The sequence below is a fragment of the Bos grunniens genome, chromosome 24 (assembly GCF_055505025.1).
Source record: "Bos grunniens cultivar Pamir isolate PY7600 chromosome 24, Bosgru_T2T1.0, whole genome shotgun sequence".
Taxonomy (NCBI): domain Eukaryota; kingdom Metazoa; phylum Chordata; class Mammalia; order Artiodactyla; family Bovidae; genus Bos; species Bos grunniens.
In genome coordinates, this window is record NC_141188.1 from 15,615,077 (window position 1) to 15,638,049 (window position 22,973).

At 37.7% G+C, this 22,973-nt stretch overlaps 1 protein-coding gene across 9 annotated transcripts in view; it reads right to left on the reverse strand.

The window, feature by feature from the left end:
* PIK3C3 (phosphatidylinositol 3-kinase catalytic subunit type 3) overlaps nucleotides 1-22,973 on the reverse strand; it is a 165,724-nt gene that overhangs the window by 139,386 nt on the left and 3,365 nt on the right. For all 9 annotated transcript variants that reach the window (XR_015153421.1, XR_015153420.1, XR_015153419.1 and 6 more), the window contains exons 3-4: nucleotides 17,491-17,634; nucleotides 3,991-4,120 (exon numbers count right to left, since the gene is read on the reverse strand). Coding sequence is in view for 4 of the 9 variants with exons in the window: in XM_086372256.1 (XP_086228382.1) it covers nucleotides 3,991-4,120; nucleotides 17,491-17,634 (274 nt within the window). In the remaining 5 variants the exon portion in view is untranslated. The remainder of the gene's footprint in view (nucleotides 1-3,990; nucleotides 4,121-17,490; nucleotides 17,635-22,973) is intronic.

Here is a 22,973-nt window from a genome sequence, read left to right on the forward strand (position 1 = left end):
AGAGCCTCTTGATAAGGGTTAAAGAGAAGAATGAAAAACCTGGCTTAAAACTCAACATTCAAAAAACTAGGATCATGATTTCCAGTTCCATCACTTTATAGCAAATAAAAAACGAAAAAGTGGAAGCAGTGACAGATTTTATTTTCCTGGGCTCCAAAATCACTGCAGAGACTGCAGCCATGAAATTAAAAGGAAGGAAAACTATAACAAACCTAAATAGTGTATTAAAAAGCAGAAATATCACTTTGTCAAAGACAAAGGTATGCATATAGTCAAAGCAATGTTTTTTCCAGTGTCATGTGCAGATGTGAGAGTTGGACCATAAAGAAGGCTGAGCACCAAAGAATTAATACTTTCCAACTGTGGTGCTGGAAAAGACAACTGAAAGTTTCCTGGACTGCAAAGAGATCAAACCTGTCATTCTGAAGGAAATTAACCCTAAATACTCTTTGATAAGACTGATGCTGAAGCTGAAGCTCCAATACTCTGGCCAACTGAGGTGAAGAGTTGACTCACTGGAAAAGACCCTGATGCTGGGAAAGATTGAAGGCAAAAGGAGAAGGGGGCAGGAAAAGGTGAGATGGTTAGATAGCATCATCGACTCAATGGACATGAATTTGAGCAAACTCCAAATCAGGAAAGGAGTACGTCAAGGCTGCATACTGTCAACCTGCTTATTTAACTTATGTGCAAAGTACATCATACAAAATGCCAGGCTGGATGAAGCACAAGCTGGAATCAAGATTGCCGGGAGAAATATCAATAACCTCAGATATGCAGATACCACCACCCTTATGGCAGAAAGTAAAGAAGAACTAAAGAGTTTCTTAATGAAAGTCAAAGAGGAGAATGAAAAAGTTGGCTTAAAACTCAATATTCAGAAAACTAAGATCATGGCATTCAGTCCCATCACTTCATGGCAAATAGATGGGGAAATAATAGAAACAGTGAGAGACTTTATTTTCTTGGGCTCCAAAATCACTGCAGATGGTGAGTGCAGCCAAGAAATTAAAAGATGCTTGCTCCTTGGAAGAAAAGTTATGACCAACCTGGACAGCATATTAAAAACAGAGACATTACTTTGCCAACAAAAGTCCGTCTAGTCAAAGCTATGGTCTTTCCAGTAGTCATGTATGGATGTGAGTTGGACTATAAAGAAAGCTGAGGGCCAAAGAATTGATGCTTTTGAATTGTGGTGTTGAAGAAGACTCTTGATGGACTGAAAGGAGATCTAACCAGTCCATCCTAAAGGAAATCAGTCCTGATTATTCATTGGAAGGACTGATGCTGAAGCTGAAACTCCAATACTTTGGCCACCTGATGCAAAGAACTGACTCAATGGAAAAGACCCTGATGCTAGGAAAGATTGAAGGCAGGAGGAGAAGGGGATGACAGAGAATGAGATGGTTGGATGGCATCACCAACTTGATGGACATGAGTTTGAGCAAGCTCCAGGAGTTGGTGATGGACAGGAAAGCCTGGCATGCTTCAGTCCATGGGATCGCAAGGAGCTGGACACGACTGAGCGACTGACTGAACCAGGAGATACTGGAGAACAGAAGAGCCTGGAATGTTGCTATGTGGTGAGAAGGGGACGACAGAGGATGAGATGGCTGGATGGCATCACTGACTCGATGGACATGAGTCTCAGTGAACTCCGGGAGTTGGTGATGGACAGGGAGGCCTGGCGTGCTGCGATTCATGGGGTCGCAAAGAGTCGGACACGACTGAGCGACTGATCTGATCTGATCTGATGTGGTGGCAAAGAGTCAGACACAACTTAGCGACTGAACAACAGCAACACAACAGCAACAACAATAATAATATATATAATAAAAGCATAAAGTGGTTTTACGTTCATCTTTGCTGTAAGGATGTTTTAAGAGTTTATATGATCCTCCTCTTCTATGAATCAAAGATGTCAACTATAATACAAGTTATGACAGAAATTTTGAAATTTTACATGTTCTTTTATATTTATTGGTATTTATGATACTTGTTGATATTTATTTGTAAGGTTGGTTACCTTAAATTTACTAAAAGTAAAATTTTCATTGCAATGACTAAATCGTGAAAAGCAAAATTTCTACTATAATCATTCAATTAAAGTCATAATTTAAAAAAATAAATAAAAAATAATTGGGAAAAAAAATTAGGAACATATGAATAGAAGCCTATAATTTTTTTAATATGAAAGAAACAAAGTGGATGCACTGTGCAACTACATATCTTTATATTTCTTGACTCAGCCATTTCTCCTCAAATCCAGCATTTTGTTATTACATGAATCATAATATTCATTCTCATGATGAATGCTGTTCTTAAAGACAATTTAAGGTTTTCCTGCATTTGAAATACAAGCTTATAGCTTATTAATGAGGTGATTCTGATACAATTTCTATTATTCACAGTTTATAAAATTCAGAGAGTAGCTTCAATAAAATAGCATCACTAAGATAAATTCTTAAAGAGAAAGTATACATATGAAAAGTGTAAGCGGTTTCCTATATTACATGTAAGAATGTCAACAAAATCTCACAATGAGTAGCTGAACTGAAAGCTAAGTTTTATTTATTATGGAGGGGAATAGTACTTATGGAGGACAACAGCAATTTGGTCAAAATGCTTATTAAGAAGCTCTGATACAATTTTTCCATAAAAGAGACATATAAAAAGACAGAATAAACTTGAAAAAAATTACACTGAAGCATAAAGCTTAGACACTCCAAGTGCTTATTCTTTATAATTAGGATTTCTTCCACATGTAGATTGAGGCAACAAGTTGTAAAATGTTTGGCACCAAAACTTTCACCAGACATTATAGAGTCATCCATAACTAATAAGATCAGAAAGGAAAACCACATGTAAAAATTAAAGTCTCATCTCTTAACTAAAGAACTGTAAAAGGATATTTAAACAATATCTAACATAGTACTTTTTTTTTTGCCTTACAATATTATGTTTCACACGTACAGCAAAGTGATTCGAACGAAACATGTTTGTGTACACTTTTTCCAATTATTGTCCAACACAGGTTATAACAAGATACTGATCACTTTTTCCAATTATTTTCCACTACAGGTTATTACAGGATATTGAATATAGTTCCCTGTACTGTTTGCAGCAATAGAGACACAGATGTAGAGTACGAACATGCAGACACAGCCGGGGAAGGAGAGTGGGACGAACTGAGAAAGCAGCGCGGACGTGACACACCACCATGTGTAAAACAGACGGCTGGTGGGAAGCTAGTAAGTAACATAGTACTTTCTGAACAGATATTCACAAAATAAGTTAAACTGTTGTGATTTAAAAAAAGAATTTAACTTAAAAATACAAAAGCTAAAGGAAAACACTTCATTAACACAATTCTGAAAGAAAAAGGTAATAACTCAGTTTACAAAAAGAGGAGTATGGTGGAGTGAGGGCAATTTAAACTACCTAGTAAAAGAAATTTTCATTTTCAAACAGTATAAGAATCTCCAGCATGTAATAACACATGCATCTTTCAGATTATGTGACCAAAAAAGGGAGGTGATCATCCTGAAAATATCACTAAAAGCTCTATGTTTTCAAATCCATTGGAGTTTCAGACACAAAAAAGCAATATATTACATGATTCTCTTTACATGAAATATCCAATACTGGAAAATCCACAGAGCTAGAAAGTAGATTAGTAGTTGCTAGGGGCTGGAGAGAGGAGGGAACAAGGAATGACTGCTAATGTGTACATGGTTACATTTTTGATAAAAAATGGTCTAAAGGTAGAATGGTAATGAATGCACAACTCTGTGAATTCACTAAAAAAAAATCACTGAACAGTACACTTTCCAAGCGTGAACTTTATGGTACATGAATTATATTTCAATAAAACTATTATTAAAAGATTGAATTTAAATTAAAAAGTAACCTCACAGAATTCATAATGTCAATTTATACAACAGATTATCATTTAAAGCTTTCCACCTGTTTCAGTAATTTCTTTTTTACCTTGGCAAGGCGACTCATCTGATCCTCTGAGAGAGTACTGCTTGTTCTGCCAGGAGTTTTGGTGGGTTCTGATCCATCTGCTTCCACGTTAGGCCAGACTTTCAAGTCATGCATCCCTTGGCGAAACATGCTAGGCAAAAAGAATGTTCAGGACAGAATTAATTTAGTTCATTATGGGAAATTTTAGATTTCTAAATAGAAACAATTCCAGCAAGCCTCCAGTGGAATTAACCAAGCAACTGAATCCACGTAGCACTGTTTTTCACATACTTCTTTTTTCCTTCAAGCAGTTAGAACTATTATAGATATTCCAAAGGTAGAGTGCAAAAAGAGAAGCATCAGGAATAGGCTACACACACTTCATCACTTCAGTGGAGATCTTAGAAACAGAAACAAAATTTCTACCCAGAGAGAGAATGTCACATTTACATCGATGGAAACTAAAATTAAAATAATTACATAACTTGCCACTTTAAGTGACAATTCAGCAGAGTATTAATAGACAGTGGTGTTGAACAGCTGGGATTTGGATCCCTGCTGTGCCAAATGTTACTTACAAGACTTTTGGTAAACTATTTAACATCTCTGTGTTAGCTTCCTCATCTATAAAATGAGACTATAAAGAGTAACTGTGTCTCACACAGTTAGAAATATTAAATAAACCAGTACAAGTAACAAGTACTTAGAATAGTGCCTATCATATAATATGAACCCAATAAATATAAGCTACTATTTTCCTTTTCACTGGGTAGAGGCTTATTTTTCTCCTGTCTTCTTTTGCATAAGAGAGATGTCTAAAAGGGAATACAATACTGTATTCAAACAAGAAAAAATGCCCATGTCTACAAATCAGAAATTTAACATATCGTCAGAATTCAGACTGAGTTGGATGATCCTACTTTAAAGTGAAAGACTGTATCACTTTGTCACGCTTTTGCTTCCTTCAAAAGCTATCAAAGAGGAGTCGGGATGGCAGAAGAGAAGGACGTGGAATTCATGTCTCCTCACCAGGACATCAAGACTATATCTATAAATGGAACAATTCTCACACAGAGTACCTACTGAACATTAGAAGAAGACTCTGAACACCTAAAAGGACAAGAAAAATCCCCTCGGAGTGGGGTAGGAAAAATGAAAGGAAAAAAAAAAAGAATCATAAAAGGGACCAGCAACCCTGGGGGGAAGCTGAAGGCGAGAAGAGGTTCTTGCAATCAGAAAATCCCCTCATGGTGGGGAAATCTGCGGGGACAGAAAGGGACCTTCGGAGGATCAAAGAACACGGTGGACCATCTGTGAAAGGCAGGACAAAGTAAGAACTGTGCACACGGTCTGTACTGCAGCCTTGCCAGCCCAGCCTGAGTCACGTGTCTTCTGTCAAGAGGAGGGCTGGGTGCTGGAAAGTGGGGTTTGGACATGGACCCAGGAAGGGGACAGCTGGTGGCTGTGAAGAGAGCCTGAATGGACAGCAGTAAGGAGTTCAACGATTGAGAAAGTCTGCAGAAGAAGGCCAGGACACCACAGAAGCAAGGCGCCACTGCTGAGTGGTGAGCAACAGGCAGGGCTGTCATTTTAATCCCCATCCCCACCCACCCGCTTCAGCCTGTACAAGCACTGGGAGGTGCACTCATCTGAGGAGGCTCACCCTCCACACACACCTCAAGCCAAGGTCTCCTCTGCCAGGATAGGCTCCAGCATCCTGAGCATCGTCCATCCCAAAGCCTCCTTCAAAATCAGCCCTGGGTGCCACTGACCAAGAGAGGATTTTGCCAGTGCTGGTGGGGGCTGAGAGAACTGAATACAAAAATGTGGGGCTAAGAGCACAAAGGTGAAGGAATTCCAGCTGAGCTACTTCAAATCCTAAAAGATGATGCTGTTAAAGTGCTGCCCTCAATATAGCACCAAATTTGGTAAACTCAGCAGTGGCCATAGGACTGGAAAAGGTCAGTTCTCATTTCAATCCCAAAGAAAGGCGATGTCAAAGAATGTTCAACCTACCGGACAACTGCATTCATTTCACATGCTAGCAAATTATGCTCAAAATTCTAGGCTTCAACAGTACATGAACAGAGAACTTCCAGATGTTCAAGCTGGATTTAGAAAAGGCAGAGAAATCAGAGATCAAATTGCCAACCTCTGATGAATCATGGCAAAAGCAAGAGAATTCCAGAAAAACATCTACTACTGCATCATTGATTACTTAAAGCCTTTGACTATGTAAATTACAACAAATTGTAGAAAAGTCTTAAAGAGATGGGAATAGCAGACCACATGACCTGTCTCCTGAGAAATCTGTATGCAGGTCAAGAACCAACAGTTAGAACACAACGTGGAAAAACAGACTGCTTCAAAATTGGGAAAGGAGTACGTCAAGGCTGTACTTGACAATATAGGTAAAGTACAATACAATATATGTCAACCTGCTTATTTAACTTATATGCAGAGTACATCAAGATAAATGCCAGGCTGGATGAAGCACATGCTGGAATTAAGACTGCCCGGAGAAATATCGATAACCTCAGATATGCAGATGACACCACCCTTAAGGCAGAAAGTGAAGAAGAACTAAAGAGCCTCTTGAAGAAAGTGAAAAAGAGTGAAAAAGTGGCTCAAAACTCAACATTCAGAAAACTAAGATCATGGCATCTGGTCCCATCACTTCATGGCAAACAGATGGGGAAACAATGGAAACAGTGACAGACTTTATTTTCTTGGGCTTAAAAATTATTGCAGACGATGACTGCAACCATGAAATTAAAATATGCTTGCTCCTTGGAAGAAAACCTATGACAAACCTAGACAGCATATTAAAAAGCAGAGATATTACTTTGCTGACAAAGGTCCATATAGTCAAAGCTATGGTTTTTCCAGTAGTCATTTATGGATGGAAGAGTTGGACCACAAAGAAGGCTGTTGTTGTTATTCAATCACTCAGTCGTGTTCAACTCTTTGTGACCCCATGGACTGCAGCACTGAAGAATTGATATTTTCGAACTGTAGTGTTGGAGAACACTCTTGAGAGTCCCTTGGACAGCAAGGAGATCAAACCAGTCAATCCTAAAGGAAATCAACCCTGAATATTCATTGGAAGGACTGATGCTGAAGCTGAAGCTCCAGTAGTCTGGACACCTGATGTGAAGAGCTGACTCACTGGAAAAGACCCTGATGCAGGGCAAGATAGAAGGCAGGGGGAGAAGGGGACAACAGAAGACAAGAAGGTTGGATGCCATCATCGATTCAATGGACAAAAGTTTGAGCAAACTCTGGGAGACTGTGAAAGACAGGGAAGCCTCCTATGTTGCAGTCCACGGGGTTGCAAAGAGTCAGACACGACTGAACAAGAGAACGGATGTGGAGAGAGGACTGCTGTTGACCCTGAGAATACAAGAAAGAGAACAGGAGTGTGAGGCCCCGAGTGGAACGTCCCTAAAGGAAGTATGGTTTGCCTAGGAAATGAGGCACCACTGTTGACTGGCATGTGGAGTGGGGGGGTGGGGGGTGTCACTGTCCCCACATGCCAGCCCCTGCCTCCAGACACCTGGAGGGACTCCCACCAGAGTAAACATGCCCCATTCTGTTACCCAACTGTCTGCCAATCTCCACCACCACAGGCAATTCACACACACCCCAGTGTGGCTGCACAGCCCTGTGGGCCTGAGTAAGTCTGCCTCAGTCAGCCACTGCTTTCGCTCCCTTTTGCATGGGTGTAGAACAGATGCCAGAAGGGGGTTTACATGCAGAGCTGGGGCCAACACCAAAGCTGAGCCTCAGGGGCTGTGCAACTAAGTTAGAGGAATGAAATCTCCAGGTAGCTGGACAAGCCTCAGACTAAATCCCTGCGATCGGTTTGGTAAACCCTGCATCTGTGGGATATCTGAATAGACGAGTGTCCCACAACTGACAAGAGTCTAGCTTTAGCAGCAGTGGACTTTGAGAGAAAGTAGTACATGCAGAAGTTGGGCCAGGTCAGAGTCTGGGGTGCAGCAAAAGCAGTTCTAAGACGAAAGTTTACAGCAATACAGTCTCATCTCAAGAAATAAGTAAAATATCAAGTAAACCACCTTAATTTACACCTAAAGCAACTAGAGAAAGAACAAACAAAACCCAAAGTAAGTATAAGGAAAGAAATCATAATGATCAGAGCAGAAATAAAGACAAAATAACAGAAAAGATCAATGAAACAAAAAGGTTTTTCTTTAAGAAGATGAACAAAATCAATAAACCTTTAGCCAGACTCATCAAGAAAAAAGTGAGAGGACTCATATTTATAAAATTGGAAATGAAAAAAAGAGAAGCTACAACTGACACCACAGAAATACCAAGAATCGTTAAGAGACTACTACAAACAACCATATGCTCCAAATATGGACAAACTGTCAGAAAGATAAAACCTTCCAAGGCTGAATCAGGAAGATACAGAAAATATGAGCAGACCAATCACAAGTACTGATTGAAGCTGTGATTAAAAATATTCCAAAGGCCAGGGCCAGATGGCTTCACAGGGGAATTCTATCAAACACTAAGAGAAGAGCTAACACGTATCCTTCTCAAACTCTTCCAAAACACTGCAGAGAGAAGAAAACTCCCAAGCTCATTCAATGAGGCCACCATCACCTGAATACCAAAACCAAACAAAGGTATCACAAAAAAAGAAAATTACAGGTCAGTATCTCTGATGAACATACATACACAAATCCTCAACAAAATACTAGCAAATAGAGTCCAACAGGACATTAAAAGGATCAGATGCCAGGATCAAGTACGATTTACTGCAACCTAGCCAACAAAGGTCCGTCTAGTCAAGGCTATGGTTTTTCCAGTGGTCATGTATGGATGTGAGAGTTGAACTGTGAAGAAAGGTGAGCGCCAAAGAATTGATGCTTTTGAACTGTGGTGTTGGAGAAAACTCTTGAGAGTCCCTTGGACTGCAGGGAGGTCCAACCAGTTCATCCTAAAGGAGATCAGTCCTGGGTGATCTCCTTGGAAGGATGGATGTTGAAGCTGAGACTCCAATACTTTGGCCACCTAATGGGAAGAGATGACTTATTTGAAAAGACCCTGATGCTGGAAAAGATTGAGGGCAGAAGGAGAAAGGGACGACAGAGGATGAGACGGTTGGATGGCATCACCGACTCAATGGACATGAGTTGGGGTGAACTCCAGGAGTTGGTGATGGACAGGGAGGCCTGGAGTGCTGCAGTTCATGGGGTCTCAAAGAGTTGGACACGACTGAGCGACTGAACTGAACTGAACTGATTGCAGGGATGCAAGGATTCTTCAATATATGCAAATTAACCAAAGTGATCCACCACATTAACAAAGTGAAGAATAAAAACCATGTAATCATTTCAATAGATGCAGAAAAAGCTTCTGACAAAATTCAACCCATTTATGGTAAAAACTCTCCAGAAAGTGGGCAAAGAAGGAACCTACCTCTATATAATAAATGCCATATATGACAAAGCTACATCAAATATAATTCTCACTGGTAAAAAACTGAAAGTATTTCCTCTAAGAACAAGACAAGGGTGTCCACTCTCACCACTTTTATTCAACACAGATTTGTAGTCCTAGCCACAATCATCAGAGAAGAAAAAGAAATAAAAGGAATCCAAACTGGAAAAGAAGTAAAACTGTCACTGTTTGCAGAAGACATAATACTGTACATAGAAAATCCTAAAGATGCCATCAAAAAATGACTAGAGCTCATCAATAAATTTAGTAAAGTTGTAGGATACAAAATTAATACACAGAAATCTCTTGCATTTTTGTACATTAACAATGAAAGATTAGAAAATAAGATAAATTAAGGAAACAATTCCATTTACCACTGCAACAAAAAAAATAAAATACCTAGGAATAAATCTACCCTGGTGGCCAAAGACTATACACAGAAAACTGTTAAGATACTGATAAAAGAAATCAAAGATGACAGAAACAGAGATATACTATGTTCCTGGATTACAAGACTCAATATTGTGAAAATGACTATACTACCCAAAGCAACTTACAGATTCAATGCAATTGCTATCAAATTACCAATGACATTTTTCACAGATGAGAACAAAAAATTTTACAGCTTATTTGGAAACACAAAGACCCTGAAGAGCGAAACAATCTTGAGAAAGAAAACTGAAGCTGGAGGAACAGTAAAAATAAATAAATATATAAAAATACAAAAAATAAAATCTAGACAGTAAATTAAAAAGCAGAGACATTACCAAAAAAAAAAAAAAAAGATGTATGGTACTGGCACAAAACAAGAGATCAATGGAATAGGATAGAAAACCTAGAGATAAACCAGCGTATTTATGGTCACCTAACCTAAGACAAGGGAGGCAATACTATACAATGGACAAAAGACAATGTCTTCAATAAGTGGTGCTGAGAAAATTGGACAGCAGCATGTAAAAGAATGAAGTTAGAACACTACCTAACACTGTACACAAAAATAAACTCAAGTAGATTAAAGACCTAAATATAAGGCCAGATACTATAAAACTCTTAGAGGAAAACATAGGTAGAATACCCTTTGACAGAAATCATAGCAAGATCTTTTTGGACTCATCTCCTAGAGTACTGAAAATAAAAACAAAAATAAACAAATGGGACCTAATTAAATTTAAAAGCTTTTACACAGCAAAGGAAATAAAAAACAAGATGAAAAAACAACCCTCAGAATGGAACAAAATATGTGTAAATGAAGCAACTGACAAAAGATTAATCTCCAGAATATACAAACCGCTCATGCCGCTCAATACCAAAAAAAAAAAAAAAAAAAACAGGGAAGGAAGACCTAAATAGACATTTCTCCAAAGAAGACATACAGGTAGTCAACAAACACAAGAAAAGATGCTCAACATCACTAATTACTAGAGAAATGCAAATTAAAACTACCATGAGGTATCATGTCACATTAGTCAGAATGGCCATCATCAAAAAATGTACCCTGGGCAGGGCGTGAAGAAAAGAGAACCCTCTTGCACTGTTGGTGGGAATGTGAACTGATACAGTCATTATGGAGAATAAGATGGAGGTTCCTTAAAAAACTAAAAACAGAACTACCATATGAGCCAGCAGTCCCAGTACTGGGCATACCCAGAGAAAATCATGATTCAAAAAGATATACGTACCCCAGTGTTTACTGCAGCACTATTTACAACAGCCAGGACATGGAAACAACCCAAATGTCCATCAACAGAAGAATGGACAAAGAAGATGTGGTACATACAATGGAATATTAGTCATAAAAAGGAACAGAATTGTGTCATCTGCAGAGATGTGGATGGACCCAGAGACTGTCATACAGACTAAAGTAAATCAAAGAGAAAAACAAATATCATATCTCAATGAAGAATCAAGAAGAATGGTAAAGGTCTTATTTGCAAAGCAGAAACAGAGACATATACATAGAGAACAAATGTATGGATACCAACAGGGAACAGGGGTGGGGTAGGATGAATTGGGAGAGTGGCACTGACATATATTCACTACGATGTATAAATTAGGTAACTAATGAGAGCCTACTGCATGGAACAGGGAGCCTAACTTGGTGCTCTGTGGGGACCTATATGGGAAAGAAATACAAACAAGAGAGGATATGTGTATATGTATGGCTGATTTACTCTGCTATACAGCAGAAACTGATACAGCAGTGTAAAGCAACTAGCAATAAAAATGATTAATTTTTTTTTTTTATATAAGAAAACAAGCTACCAAGAAGACCCAGAGTAGAGGTTGAACAGACTCATAAAGGAGCTCTGGGTAACTTTTTAAAATGCACTGCACAGATAGTCTTCTGTTAGTGTGTTCTCTCTTAAGTGTTAATAAGGTCTTTCAAACATTATAAAGTCTATTCAAACATACCCTCAAAGCTGAAAGGGCAAGTTGTCAATTGCAATGGAAAGACTAAGACTAAAAGTGTGTGTAGGTGAGCAGGCAAATCCAAAAACTTCTACATTAAATAATTCTCTTAACTAGGTACATATTGGATATATTGATACATTCTTACTATCTTTAAAAACACTGTATTTAACTGTACGTGTGATGTGCCTGTGTGTGTATGTGTGTTAGTTGCTTAGTCATGTCCCACTTTTTGCAACCCCATGGTCTGTCCATGGAACTTTCTAGGCAACAGTGCTGGAGTGAGTTGCCATTTTCTTCTCCAGGGGATCCTCCCAACCCAGGGATTGAACCGGGATCTCCTGAATTGCAGGCAGATTCTTTACTGTCTGAGCTACCATGGAAACCCTATTTAACAGTAAAGTGAAAGTCAGTCATGTCCGTCTCTTTTCGACCCCATGAACTATACAATCCATGGAATCCTCCAGGCCAGAATACTGGAGTGGGTAGCCTGTCCCTTCTCCAGCGGATCTTCCCAACACAGGAATCGAACCAGGGTCTCCTGAACTGCAGGCGGATTCTTTACCTACTGAGCTAACAGGGAGGCCCTATTTAACTGTAAAAGGGTTACATAAATTTTTAAACAATTATTATCTTTATATTACCAATAGAAAATTTCTTAGCAGATTTTCCTGAGATAATAAAGAGGATTTTCACTGAATATTATGTAATGTATGTAAGTAATGATGCCATAAACATTTAAACTGGAACTGTAAAGGATTGCTATAAGCTCATGTGCAGTATAAGATTAAGGACCAAATGTTTTAAAAGTTTCTAAGCCTGGTAATAAACAGGTAAATATCTAGCAGCCATATCTGCAAAAGCTTACTATATAAGCCCAATACAAAATGTATGAAATGGTTGTTAAGAATCAAAACTCTCAATATTTATCTATTATGTTAAAGATAAAAAAAAAAAAGTTATACTATTAAAGAAGTACTTTATAAAGTTTTTGGAGAAGGAAATGGCAACCCACTCAAGTATTCTTGCCTGGAGAATCCCAGGGACAGAGGAGCCTAATGGGCTGCCGTCTATGGGGTCGCACAGAGTCGGACACGACTGAAGCGACGTAGCAGCAGTTATAAAGTTTATTTTCTTTCCCTTTCAACTGAGAGAGATTCAACATCCAGCAGACCTTCTTAGTCTCCAAGAAACTGGGTACAGTGAGGTCATAATTCCACTTTCAGTGAATATCCTTAAATGTACCTTCAGAAACAGCAAAAGGCTTCCCTTTCTTCTCTCCTTTTCCTTACCCCTCAACTGAATAGTTTGGCTAAACTTAACTAAGTAAAAAATCAGAACATTTGGCAGGATGTTAGTTTACTAAATGATTTAGGTGCCTTGGGATGGACCTGGAAAAGAAATTTAAGGATAGAGGACATGGAGGATGGGGTGATGCCAAATGATTCAAATGATCAAGTGAACATCTTACTTTCTTTTAACACTAATGGCACCTTTGCAGATGGACACAGGAGCCTGGCGGGCCACGGTCCACAGGGTCACAAAGAGTTGGACACGACTGAAGTGACTAAGCAGACACAAAAATTCCAGGTGACAAGTCAGAAGATGCTCAGTGGATTAAGTCCACTTGGGAAATTAAGCCAAACCAAGGCATTTTAAGCCAAATTAAGGCATTTTGTAAGGAGCTTCCCTGGTGGCTCAGACAGTAAAAAATCTGCCTGCAATGCAGGAGACCCAGGTTTGATCCCTGCATTGGGAAGATCCATGGAGAAGGGAATAGGAACCCAGTATTCCCTGGGTTGCTATATATATATTCCAGTATTCTTGCCTGGAGAATTCCATGGACAGAGGAGCCTGGCAGACTACAGTCCATGGGGTCGCAAAGAGTTGGACACAACTGAGTGACTAACACAACCGAGGGACTAACACACACACACACACACACACACACACACACACACACACCCCCCCCGCCCAAGGCAGAAGAAAACAGTACAGCAGGATCACCCTCAGACATCAGCAAAGGACCCAGCAACAGCTGCTGCTGATGTTCCAGCTCCCGGGGCCAAGCCACTACAGAAGGAACTGCCTTGACTTCAGAACCCACATTTGCAAAAATCATCTACAAGAGAAATCTATGGTCCTTTGCCAATTCAACCTAATGATCAATCCATTCTTTAGCTACTTAGAAATCTCATAAGCTAGATTTTCAAAATGAGGACAATTAGTTATTCTAGCCATATCCTAACACATCTTTCAATTAATTTACACTGTTTTCCAAGAAGTACTGATTCATACTGACTCAGGTATACAAAACAGATAATAGCAAATAGCAAGTCCATACTAGGCCTATTTCAGGAACAAGAGTGGGATAGGTGCTATATCACTGCTTAAGAAACATTTGAGGAAGTGAAGGTCTAAAGCACCATCTCCCTAAGTCATGAGAACTGTGGTGGCACATGACATGATTCTTAAGGGTACGTGGAAAAAAACTTTGCACAGGCGTCCTCCTGAGGTCATCCAGAAGACTCATGCTACTTTCTCACCATGAGTGTCAGCAACCCCACACAGAAAGCGGCTGTGATCCAGCAGTACAAGCAGATGTCTGCACTCTGCTAAGGCACCTGAAACATCCTGAATGTCCTATTCTTCCACAATCCAAAGATACACAGAAGTCCAATATCCAGCAAGAGAATGCCTGGGCTTGTCTCCACTGCAACCCAATTCCCCTTCAAGGAAAGGCCCCAAGACACACAGAGAAAAAGGAGTCATTTTAATTTCATAGAGCTTCTCAGAGTTCCTTTTTCGAGGTGCAGCATCAGCCTAGAGGGAATAGTAGGTGATCTAGTATGAGTTATTACAAACACACATACACACAATGATTACTGATTTCATGTACTTCGTCGGTCTGAGTTTATTTGGCCGTAGGCAGGTTATTCCACTGTACTTCTATGGAAATTTCTATTGTCTCACACCTACAGTCTAGTCAGACTGTCTCCTGAAACAGTATCCTAAGGTCAATGAAAATGCATGTGTGTTAAAAGAGACATTACCATGAGGGAAACTCCCACTGATATTTCAGAAAGTAAACCACTTATGAAGAAGCCAGGAGGAAAAACCAAGAGGTCTATCTGGCTGTTTCTTAAGAACATTTAACCAGTAAAACTACAGTAAGAGTGATAAATCTTTTTTTCTGTATGGCAAACAAATTTCACCCTCATAGAGACAAAAAGAAACAAACACTTTGGCAAAGGAACAATACTGATTTTGTAATATGTCCATTCTACTATAACATGTCATTTTATCAAAAACTATGTTTAAAACTGGAGGCCACAATATATCATGCTATGTCTAAAGTACTGTTTCTACATGGATTTCAATGATAAATAATTCTTTAATAGGTACATTAAACTAAGATACCTACACATTACTAAGGAATCAAGCTATTCTAAATGGAATTACATCTAAATTTTATTCCTGAGATGAAATTTTTCTGAGACACCTTATTTCTGAATAGAGAAATTCAGTATTATAAGATTATCAATTTTTCCCTGTAATTCACATATTAATTCAATCAGTTTCCCAACAAAATAACAGTGAGTTTTCCTTTCAAAATTAAGTAAATATTAAAATGTATCAATACAGAGAATATTCAGAGAAATTCTGAAATGACTATTACTGAAGATTATCCCTCTCCAACATTAAAACATTTTATAATTAATAGTATTCAAAACTAACAAGAATAGTTCAGAAATAATGACAGCTAATATTTACTTAGTACTTCTTAAGCATATTACTGTCTTTAGAAATTTATCATCATAAACTATTCTGTGAGGTAAATACTATTACTATGATTTCATTTTACAGAAAAGGAAATTGAGACATAGATTAAATAACTTGCCCAAGGGTACACAAATAATAAGCAAAATTATGTATAGTGTTAAGGTGGTATTGTTGTTTAGTTTCAAAGTCATGTCCAACTCTTTTGCGACCCCATGGACTGCAGCCCACGAGACTCCTCTGTCCACGGGATTTCCCATGCAAGAATACTGGAGTGGGTTGCCATTTCCTTCTCCAGAAGATGTTCTGACTCAGGGATCGAACCCAAGTCTCCTGCATTGGTAGGTGGATTCTTTCCCACTGAGCTACCAGAGAATCTAAGAAGCAAAAGAGCCAGGTTTTGAACTCAGACAATCTAGTTCTACAGTCTGCCTTCCTAACTACCATCAGCTTATAAAAAGCTCCTAAATTCAGTATCATAATTTAAGATTCATGAATTGCAACTGAATAAGCAATAAACAAATATGTGACAATTCAAAATGTCAAGCAGGAAAAACAATATTTGTAACATGTAACGCACAAAGGGCTAATTTCATTAATCTACAAAGACTTCATACACATTAAGAAGAAAAATGACAACTTAAAAAAAGGCAAAGAATTTTATGGAGTGTGAATTATACCTCAATTTTAAAAAATGGGCAAAGGATATGAAAATGCAATTCACAGAAACATAAACACAAAGAGTAAATGAAAATATCATAATATGATCACCTTTGCTCGTATTTTATGATGTAAAAATAGGCAAAAATTAAGAAGTTTGATAATATCTAGATTATGATCTCTATTATTTCATACCAAAAGGGACTAGAACTTCTTTCAGACTCCAGGTCTGGGGCAAAAAATTGCCCAATGAGCCTGTAATAGTTTGACTACCAGAAAGTAAAGAAGCTACCAATAACTGCTGGCGAAGATATAGGATCAATTTGAAGGGGCTCCTAATGACCAAAAATGGGAATTTTTTTGAGAACTATAAAGAATAAAAAGAGCAATGGGTTGAAACACTTCAAAACTATTTAAAAGTCATAATAAAACTTAAGACCAAAACTAAAAAAAAAACAAAACAAATAATCATCACCTTTGCAGGTTAACAAGGTACTAATTCATAGAAAGAACAGAATGTCAACCATTTTCTTAAGATGAAGAGTCATCTCTCTGTTCAGGAGAAAAGGTATAGAGAAATTACACCCTTCAGGACTATCATGTTTTTGGTTTTGTTCTGGTTTTTTCCCCCCCATAATAAACCTCTATCAATATTACCTGTAAATTTTTAAAACCAAATTTAACTTGTCTATCTTAATCATTACCATTATAGCAAAATCGGAGAAGGCAATGGCACCCCACTCCAGCACCCTTGCCTGGAGAATCCCATGGATGGAGGAGCCTGGTAGGCTGCAGTCCATGGGGTCGCTAAGAGTCGCACAGACTGAGCGATGTCACTTTCACTTTTCACTTTCATGCATTGGAGAAGGAAATGGCAACCCACTCCAGTGTTCTTGCCTGGAGAATCCCAGGGACGGGGGAGCTTGATGGACTGCCGTCTATGGGGTTGCACCCAGCTGGACATGACTGAAGCGACTTAGCAGCAGCAGCAGCATGGCAAAATAGTGTATTAGTGCTTTTTAATCCCGTTAAATGTTCTCTTTCTCATTATTATGACAAAGTAGAAAAACCCTATAATAAAGCAGTTACAGTATATGCCAAATTGTCTTCCCCCCTGCCCCTAAAAATAAGGTTCCAGCTTTCAATGACTATTTCCTACCAAAAATCACAGCATTCCCATTAGGAGAAGAAAATGCTTACCCGTATTTTCCAAACAGTGAAACTGTTGTCCCTCCCACAGGCACCGCTTTTCCTGGTCCATACACATCCCATATTGTCAGGGCCACCTGGGCATTCCTGGGCAGGTCAGGGTATTTCACAGGCAGTTTTAGCCATTCATTCCAGCTATGAAAATAAGGTAAACAAAAACATAAAGCTAAGGACAGAAAATCAACACAGACATATGTGTATAACTTTCTTCTAAATTAACAAATCATACAAGAAATTTGATTCAGAGAAAATGTACCAAAGATTAGTTAGTAGTACAAAAACTAACATGGCACTTAACCTCAATTTTGCTCTAGGCAAGTTCAACTTCAAATACAGAAAAATCTGTATTTTACTTCACTTCACTTTATTGGACTTTGCAGATTCTGCATATTTTACAAGTTGAGGTTTATGACAACCCTGCATCTAGCAAGTCATGGGCACCATTTTTCCAACAACAGCATTTGCTCATTTTGTGTTTCTGTGTCGTATTTTGGTTAATTCTTGCAATATTGCAAACTTTTTCATTATTGTTTTTATGGTGATCTGTTGTGATCTTTGATGTTACTACTATGACTCACCGAAGGCTCAGATCACAGGAAGTTTTTAGCAATAAAGTCATTTTTAATTAAGGCACATATATTGTGTTTTTAGACACAATGTTATTGCATACCAAAGAGACTAATAGGATAGTATAAAGGCCATTTTTATATGCATTGAAAAACCAAAAAAATTACTACAACATTTGCTTTATGGTGGTGATCTAAACTCAAACCTGCAGTATCTTCAAGGTATGCCTACAGAACACGTGAAAAAATTTTTGTAAGACAAAATTCATGAAAAATAATGCTGCTAAGTCCTTTAATCAAGAAACTCAGACATCAAAAATTTACTATATAGCACTGAGTACTATAATCAATATCTCATACTAAACTATAATGGAAAAGGATTAAAAAATAATACAGATATATACATATGTGTATGTATGATAGAATCACTTTGCTGAATATCAATCACACTTCAATTTTAAAAAAAGGAGGAAGAGACAATATGACTAAGACACAAGGCTATAATAACAGTTCCCTGGTGACTCAGTGGTAAAGAATCCACCGTTAAGCAGGAGACATGGGTTTGATCCCTAGGTCAGGCAGATCTCCTGGAGAAGGAAATGGTAATCCACTCCAATATTCTTGCCTGGGGAATCCCACAGACAGAGGAGTCTGCCAGCTATAGTCCACGGGGTTGCAAAGAGTTGGACATAACTTAGTGACAAAAACAACAACAAATAAACACCTGGGAAAACACTTAAACCTGTTAGAACCAAACTTGTTTTCAACCAAACCATGATTTTTTTTTAATGTAAGTATCCTCCAGAACAGCTTTTTATCAAGAAAAGAAAGAAATTAGAATTATTCATGTTATACTCAAAATATGCTATATACAGTCCTATAATATACAGCAGTATCTCAATAAAGCAGAAGAAACCACCAAAAATTCAAAGAGGTCAAAGGAGACCATCCAGTAACTTTGTAACATGAAGAAGTTACTAGACTGCTCTGGACAAACATATGACAATTTTTTAGGTGAGATTTTTCTTTCACTCACGTTATTTATTAATATCAATAATGTTTAACTATTGTTTTTTAATGCTTTCAAAGCATATTTGTACATATGCTTTCACTAAGGAATGTTTGTTCTTACTAACAGTAATGACAGCACAGCTCTCCCATTTTTTTTTTTTTCATTCTCTATTCACCTCTGCAAATTTTCTTCTGCATTCAAACTTAATACTTGATTTATCTGATCATTCCCACTCCCTTAAACAACAGATGGCTTTCAAAATCCCCAAAGAAAACCATGCAAACACACAAAGTAATATCCAGCAGACACACAGAATTGGTTCTTCTGTTTACTCAAAATTATTCTCAAAGGGCATATCGGAGTTTAGGTCAGATACACCCGCATCAGTAAGAATCTAAACAGAATTTTCATAAATTTAAAGAATAAAACATTTACATCCACTATATTATAGAAAAATTAGAGATGGCTACTAATTTAAAGGAAACGCTAAACGACCTTAAATCTTTTTCTTCTACAAAGTTCTTAAAAACATAAAACACATGCTTTAAAAAGCCTTTCTTCACTTCAGATAAACTTAAAAAAGTAAATGAATTTATTTATTTACTATTCACATGATGGGCCAGACTGAAAAGGTAAATTATAAGCAGTGTTACCTTATGCCAACGAACAAACCACAGAGATTAGTTTACACAGGCTAAAGTTAAAAAGAAAAGTCAGTGACACTATCCAAAAATGAGCTGTAAAAATACTCACCTCTATGTTCTGTCCTTTGACTAGGAGAAAATAGATAAAGTTGCTCAGTCAAGTCAAACTCTTTGCAACCCCATGGGCTTATATACAGTCCATGGAATTCTCCAGGCCAGAATACTGGCATGTATAGCCTTTCCCTTCTCCAGGGGATCTTTCCTACCCAGGGATCGAACAGCAGGTCTCCCACATGGCAAGCAGATTCTTACCAGCTGAGCCACAAGGGAAGCCCAGGAAATAACACTTAAGAGCAAGTAATCATTTGCCTCAAACCTTGATCCATCCAACTCCAGGTCCTCACACCTCTTTAAATTAAAGCAAAAACACTTTAACCTGTTTTGCATACTGAGCTTCTACAGAAGATTTCTTTTAAAGAATGAATCTGCAGCTAAAAAATAGTTTGAAAACTGCTCAAGATAGTCCAGAAATTATGGAAAGATTTGGTGAGACATTAAGGAGCTGTGTATTCAAAATTTTGTTCTCTCCCTTCCCAGGCATCATCCCTTCCTCCTGCCCCAGCTCTGGTTGTGGTGATTTAGTCACTAAGTCAGGTCCGACTCTTGAGACTCCATGGACTGTAGCCTGCCAGGCTGCTCTGTCCATGGAATCTTCCAGGCAAGAATACTGGAGTGGGTTGTCATTTCCTTCTCCAGGGGATCTTCCCAACCCAGGGATCAAACTCAGGTCTTATGCACTGCAGGCAGATCCTTTCTCATCTGAGCCACCAGGGGGACGTCCCAACTCTAATTAGGCCTAAATTCATCTGGCAACTTGCAAATGTTCCCAGATTCAAAGCCCTATTCTGGATGATCTAATGTCCTATCATTAACCCCACTCCCATACATCACTGTACTAATTCTCTAGTCTGATTAACACACTCCAAAATCCTAACTTTCTAATTTTAAAATTGTAGGTCTATATATAAAACTATTTCAAATCTTCCACATGACAAAACAGAATATAAATTTTTAAAAAAGTTTAAACCACTGGCAATGCAAAATAATATTCATATATTTCATATATATGTAACATAAACATTTGCAGCATTTCATGCCTAAAATTGATGATTTTACCCTAAGTGTAAAGGAAGTACAGGTTCCCTCACTATGGGCTCTTTTATTATCGGACAAGACAGAACAGAATATGATAGACGAGACTTAATCAATTTTAAATGAATTCTTCATTATTTGAACTCGTATGACTCACTATTAGAAAACTCTGAAATCAGATTTAGACAACTTAGAATTTCATCCTACCCAAAATTACTTTCTCAACTAAGGAAATGCAAAAATTAAGATAGCAAGAGATTCTTTCATAATATAATTTATTTTCCCCACAGAATACGTAATTCTTCTTTTAAGTAAGTGCTTATAGAAAACAATGGCTGTATAAAGTTTGCCTTTATTTATTTTAGAAGTACAGTTTTTGTACTGATGAATTGGTAAAAAAATTCAACTGTTAAATACTAAAGAGCAGGATGCACAAAATCTGCAAGTGCTTCCCCTAAGCCCAAAGTATATGTATATTTAAAAGAAAACAAAAGCCTCACTACCCAAAATGAGGTATTTTCTCAATCTATTTTCTTCACAACTGTTTTAAGCCTTTTAATAATAATAATATAAAAAGCCATTCTAGGTATTTTAGAGTACCTTCTTAGCCTCACAATTTAAAAAATATAAATTAAAAATCTCCAATGTGAAAGAGAAAATATGAAAGTTTTTAAATCCTTGAAAATGCATAATATATAAACAATGCACAAATGCATAATATATAAACAATGCACAGAGGAGTTGGTAAATGGAAGGAAGAGGAGAAAGATGCTAACTTCCTTATAACTGGGAATTTGCTTTTGCTCTAATTTTTTTTATTGCCGAGGCATGGTACAGAACCATCATACAATTTTCCTCAAAAAAGTGGAATTCACCATAAATGTTGACTTTATAGACCCAAATTTCTGGTTGTAAGTCTTTTTGGGGTCACAAGCCACCTCAAAAAGTCTAATAAAAGCTTTGAGCTGTCCCTGTAAAAACACATAAGACACAAAACACTCTGCATAGAATTTCAAAGTTTTGTAGATTTCGTGATTCCAATTTAAGAACCTCTGATACAATTTAGGAGTTTGGGTGGATTGCTTTAGGTGCAATAATGGTACTGTAGCTATGTTAGAGACACACAGAAATATTTGAGATGATACAATAATGGAATTTGCTTCAAAATAACAGTGAAATAAAAACAGTGGCCTTGAGGTAATAATTAACGAAGCTAGGAGACAGGGCGCTGGAAGTTCATTACATTATTCTCTACTTCTACAGGTCTGAAATTTTCCAGAGTAACAAGTACAAATGCATTCACATATTTGTGCGTGCGTGTGTGTATGTGTGTGCGTGCGTGCAGCCACAAAAAAGACTACTAAAAAAAAAAAAAACACATCATGAAAATAGTTAGTTTCCATGCAGACAGATCATCAGAGCTTAGATTTCTGAACTCTTCAGAAAATTTTTCCCAGTCTGCCAGGCCACATTTGGTTAAAAAAAAGAAGTGGGGAGAGGGCTGCACCCTCAACAGCACAGCTTGAGAGTCCAGGTGGCCATCCCCTGTCCTCCATGAATACTAAAGGTATAAATTCCTTCCTAGAGAGGCACACAACCTGCTTATCCTGTACCAAGCCTACCAAGGTACTGAATAAGACTCATGGATCAAACATTAAAACTACACCATCACTCTATCAAAAAAGAAGTGTCAAGAGATTTTATTAAGGACCTACAAGAAAAACAGGAACTTCATATTCACTATATTTACCTTCAATACCAACAATGGCCTGCTAATATATCATGATTAATAAACCAAGAACTTTTAAAAATAAAGTTATTTAAGATAAACATCTGATCCAGATGACAATACATCTCTCTCTCTCTCTCTAAAGATCTGAATTTCAAGCATCAGTTGAAACATCTGACTATCCAGTAGTATTTCTGTGTTCAAGGGCATAGAATGGGAACAAATGTAGAGATGTGTTTTTGGTTTGGGTCATTCTGTGAATCAATCAAGTTCTTATTCATACAAAAATATTTCAATGTACTCAATACAAACATAAACTCACTTCCACCTCAATTAGTTATAATACTGCTATGTGTAACAACTTTATCTGA